Source organism: Calidris pugnax, unplaced genomic scaffold (assembly GCF_001431845.1).
Source record: "Calidris pugnax isolate Ruff unplaced genomic scaffold, ASM143184v1 scaffold347, whole genome shotgun sequence".
Lineage (NCBI taxonomy): Eukaryota > Metazoa > Chordata > Aves > Charadriiformes > Scolopacidae > Calidris > Calidris pugnax.
Window position 1 is genome coordinate 95228 of NW_015091298.1, and position 3916 is coordinate 99143.

At 64.7% G+C, this 3916-nt stretch overlaps 1 protein-coding gene across 2 annotated transcripts in view; it reads left to right on the plus strand.

Moving 5' to 3' along the window:
* The first annotated feature begins 196 nt into the window (after positions 1-196).
* Positions 197-3916, plus strand: part of FA2H (fatty acid 2-hydroxylase) — a 30244-nt gene continuing 26524 nt past the window's right edge. For both annotated transcript variants that reach the window (XR_001414017.1, XM_014960750.1), the window contains exon 1: positions 197-399. Coding sequence is in view for 1 of the 2 variants with exons in the window: in XM_014960750.1 (XP_014816236.1) it covers positions 239-399 (161 nt within the window). In the remaining variant the exon portion in view is untranslated. The remainder of the gene's footprint in view (positions 400-3916) is intronic.

The window sequence follows — 3916 nt, forward strand, 5'->3', positions numbered from 1 at the left end:
AACCCCAAATCCACCTGCCTCGGGGGCGGACCCCCCCGCCCCGTCCCATTCCCCGCCCCTCCCTCCCTCTCCACCCAATCAGCGGCGTGGAGGGGGCGTGGCCGGGCGCGCGGCATATGCATGTATGCAGATGAGCAGGTGCGGGGTAGAGCACTGCGGGACCGACGGCCGGACGGACCGACGGAGGGAGGGAGGCGGTGGAGGACGACGAGGAGGAGGAGGGGGGGGACAGGGGACCATGGCGGCGGCCCCGCGGTCCTTCAGCGCCGCCGAGGTGCGGTCCCGCTGCGCGGAGGGCGCCTGCCTGGTCCGGTGCCGCCGCCGCCTCTACGACCTGAGCGGCTTCGTGCGGCTGCACCCGGGGGGGGAGCAGCTCCTCCGCCGACGGGCCGGTACCGACGTGAGCCGGGCCCTGGACGGACCCCCCCACCGGCACTCCGCCAACGCCCGCCGCTGGCTGGAGCAGTACTACGTGGGGGACATGGAGAGCGGCGACGAGCAGGTAACCCCCCCGGGTGCTCCAGGGTTCGGGGGTGGCCCCGGGTCTGGGGTGTGCGCAGTCTACGGGGACCCCCGAGTGCGGGCTGGGCAGGAGCTGGGGTGTATGGAGTCTATGGGATGTGGGTCGTATGGAGTCTATGGGGTGTTCCAGGTCCAGGGTGTCCCAGGTTTGGGGTGTAGAAAGTCTATAGGGAGCCCAGGCTCTGGGCTGGGCAGGAGCTGGGGTGTGTGGAGTCCATGGGGCGTATGGAGTCTATGGGGTGTTCCAGGTTCGGGGTGCCCCGGGTCTAGGGTGTAGAGAGTCTATAGGGTGCCTTAAGTCAGGAGTGTCCCAATTCTGGGGTTTAGAGAGTCTATAGGGTGTCCCAGGTCTGGGGTGTAGAGGGTCTATAGGGTGTCCCAGGTGTGGGCTGGGCAGGAGCTGGGGCTGGGTCCAGGCTGGGCAGGAGGTGGGGTGTATGGAGTCCATGGGGCGTATGGAGTCTACGGGGTGTTCCAGGTCCGGGGTGTCCCAGGTTTGGGGTGTAGAGAGTCTATAGGGTGTCCCAGGTCAGGAGTGTCCCAGGTTTGGGGTATAGAGAGTCTATAGGGTGTCCCAGGTCTGGGCTGGGCAAGAGCTGGGGTGTGTGGAGTCTGTGGGGTGTATGGAGTCTATGGGGTGTGGGTCGTATGAAGTCTATGGGGTGTTCCAGGCTCAGCGTGCCCCGGGTCTAGGGTGTAGAGAGTCTATAGGGTGCCTCAGGTCAGGAGTGCCCCGGGTTTAGGGTGTAGAGAGTCTACGGGGTGTTCCAGGTTTGGGGTGTAGAAAGTCTATAGGGTGTCCCAGGTCAGGAGTGTCCTAGGTCTGGGGTGTAGAGGGTCTATAGGGTGTCCCAGGTGTGGGCCGGGCAGGAGCTGGGGTGTACGGAGTCTGTGGGGTGTTCCAAGTCCAGGGTGTCCTGGATCTGGGGTGTAGAGAGTCTATAGGGTGCCCAAGGTCCAGGGTGTCCCAGGTCCGGGCTGGGCAGGAGCTGGGGTGTATGGAGTCTGTGGGGTGTTCCAGGTCCGGGGTGCCCTGGGTCTGGAGTGTAGAGAGTCTATGGGATGTCCCTGGTCCAGGCTAGGCAGGAGCTGGGGGGTATGGAGTCTGTAGGGTGTTCCAGGTGCGGGGTGTAGAGAGTCTATAGGGTGCCCTGGGTCAGGGGTGTCCTGGGTCTGGGGTGTGGAGAGCCTGTAGGGTGTCCCGGGTCTGTGCTGGGCGGCATCTGGGGTATCCAGGAGTCTGTAGGATGTCCCAGGTCTAAGGTGTCCCAGGTTGTAGAGAGCCTGTAGGGTGCCCCAGGACCAGGCTGTCCTAGGTCCAGGCTGGGTGGGATCCGGGGTGTATGGAGTCTATAGGGTGCCCTGGGACTGGGGTGTCCTGGGTTGTACAGGGTCTATAATGTGCCTCAGGTCTGGGGTGTCCCGGATCTGGGCTGGGTGGGATCCGGGGCGTATGGAGGCTGTGAGGTGTGTCCTGAGTCTGGAGTGTAGGGAATCTATAGGGTGCTCTAGATCTGGGGTGTCCCGGGTGTGGGATATACAGGGTCTATAGGGTACTCCAGGTCCGGGATGTCCCGAGCCTATAGGGTGCCTCAGGTATGCGGAGTCCCGGGTCTGGGCTGGGCAGGATCCGGGCTGTACGGAGTCTATAGGGTGCCCCGGGGCTGGGGTGTCCCAGGGCTGTAGGGTGTGGCAGTTCAGGGGTATCCCAGGTGTGGGATGTACAGAGTCTATAGGGTGCCCCAGGTCTGTGCAGGGCAGGATCGGAGCGGTGCAGGGTCTATAGAGCACCCCAAGTCTGGGGGCACTGGGTCTATAGGGTACCCCAGGGCTGTGCTGTGCAGGTCCTGAGCCATACAGGGTCTATAGGGCACCCCAGGTCCAGGCTTCTCAGGACCCAAGCCATATAGGACATGCAGAGGCTGTGTGGGGTCTGGGACGTATGGGGCATGGAGTCTTTGGGGTGCGTGTAGCATATAGGGTGCATAGGGCACCCAGGTCCAGGTCTGAGCCATAAGGGGAGTGGTGTGTGTTGGGCCTGAGCTGCACAGGACGCTCGGGGTCCCACCTGTGGAGGGTCTGGGGCGTATGGGGCACGAGGGGTGTATGGGGCAGGGGGTGTTGGAGGCTCCCGGGGTCCTGTGTGGGTGAAACCTGGGGTGTATGGGGTGCAGAGATCTGGGTGCGTGGGGCACAGTGGCTCTGGGGAGGTCTGTGGGGCTGCCAGCATCTATGGGGCCGGCGTCTGTGGGGTCTGAGGTGCAGAGGATCCCGAGATGTGTAGGGTGCAGGCTCCTGAGGGCCAGAGATGGATCGTGTCCCCGGTGCGCAGAGCCCAGTATCCATGGGGTCCCACCCCATGGTCACATTCCGTCCCGTCCCCATGCTGGGAGGCAGGGCTGATGGGTGGTGGGTTGGTGGTGGGGTCTCCAGAGGGTTGCTGGAGATGGGGACACGCAGCCCGAGGTTGGTTTTAGCAGGGCCAGGTGGCACGGGGTGGGCGATGGGTTCAGGACACCCTTCCTGGGGTGGCCAGGGACTACTGGGGTGCTGTCACCAGGGCCTACTGGGGAGAGGAGCCCGGCCACCTCCCCAGTTGTCCCGGCGTGGGGCAAGGGTGGCCGTGACTCAGCACCCTCCTGGCCGCGCCAGCGCCGTGCTCATGCCCAGGCGGAAGGGAAACCACCCCGGGGAAGTGCCACCACCACCAGCTGAACTTCCAGGAGACACCACGGCACCGGGGGCTGCCACCCCGATTCCCAGCCCTCGCCGGCACGCCATGGGCGGGATGCCCCGAGCAGCTGGGGCCCCTTTTGCCAGCCCCAGCGGCCATTTATCCCCTCGGGGACATCCCGGCGGGGTCGGTGACCGTTCGGTCCCTGTGGACTGATGTTTGCACTCCCTGGTTCTCCTCCTCCTCCTCCTCCCCGCGATGCAGCCTCCATCGGTGGCAGCGCCACAGACGGGGCTTTGTTCCGTCTGGCTGCAAACGCCTGCTCTTTTCCCTCATCCCAGCCATGGCACCTTCCTCTGTTGGGACACTCTGTTGCCACCACCTCTCTCTTCTTCTTCCTCCTCCTCCTCCTCGCGGGCGTGACGAGCCCGACGGGTTGGGGCGAAGGAAGGTACCGGCCAAACGGGTTCTGGCGCCGCCGCCGCAGCCCGCGCTGAAGGGAATTGCCACCACCGTCCCAGTGCAAATAGAGGGGGTGATAACGCCGGGGACGCAGGGAGATCACACACTGCCTGGCACCACAGACACCATCCCGGGCTGGAACACGGAGGAGGGGGGAGAAGGAAGGGGGCAAAAAAGAAAAAAAAAAAAGGAAATCACTGCGTCGCACACACCCCACGTGTGTGAGCTGCTCTGCCGGGCTTGCCACCGTCCCCCCCC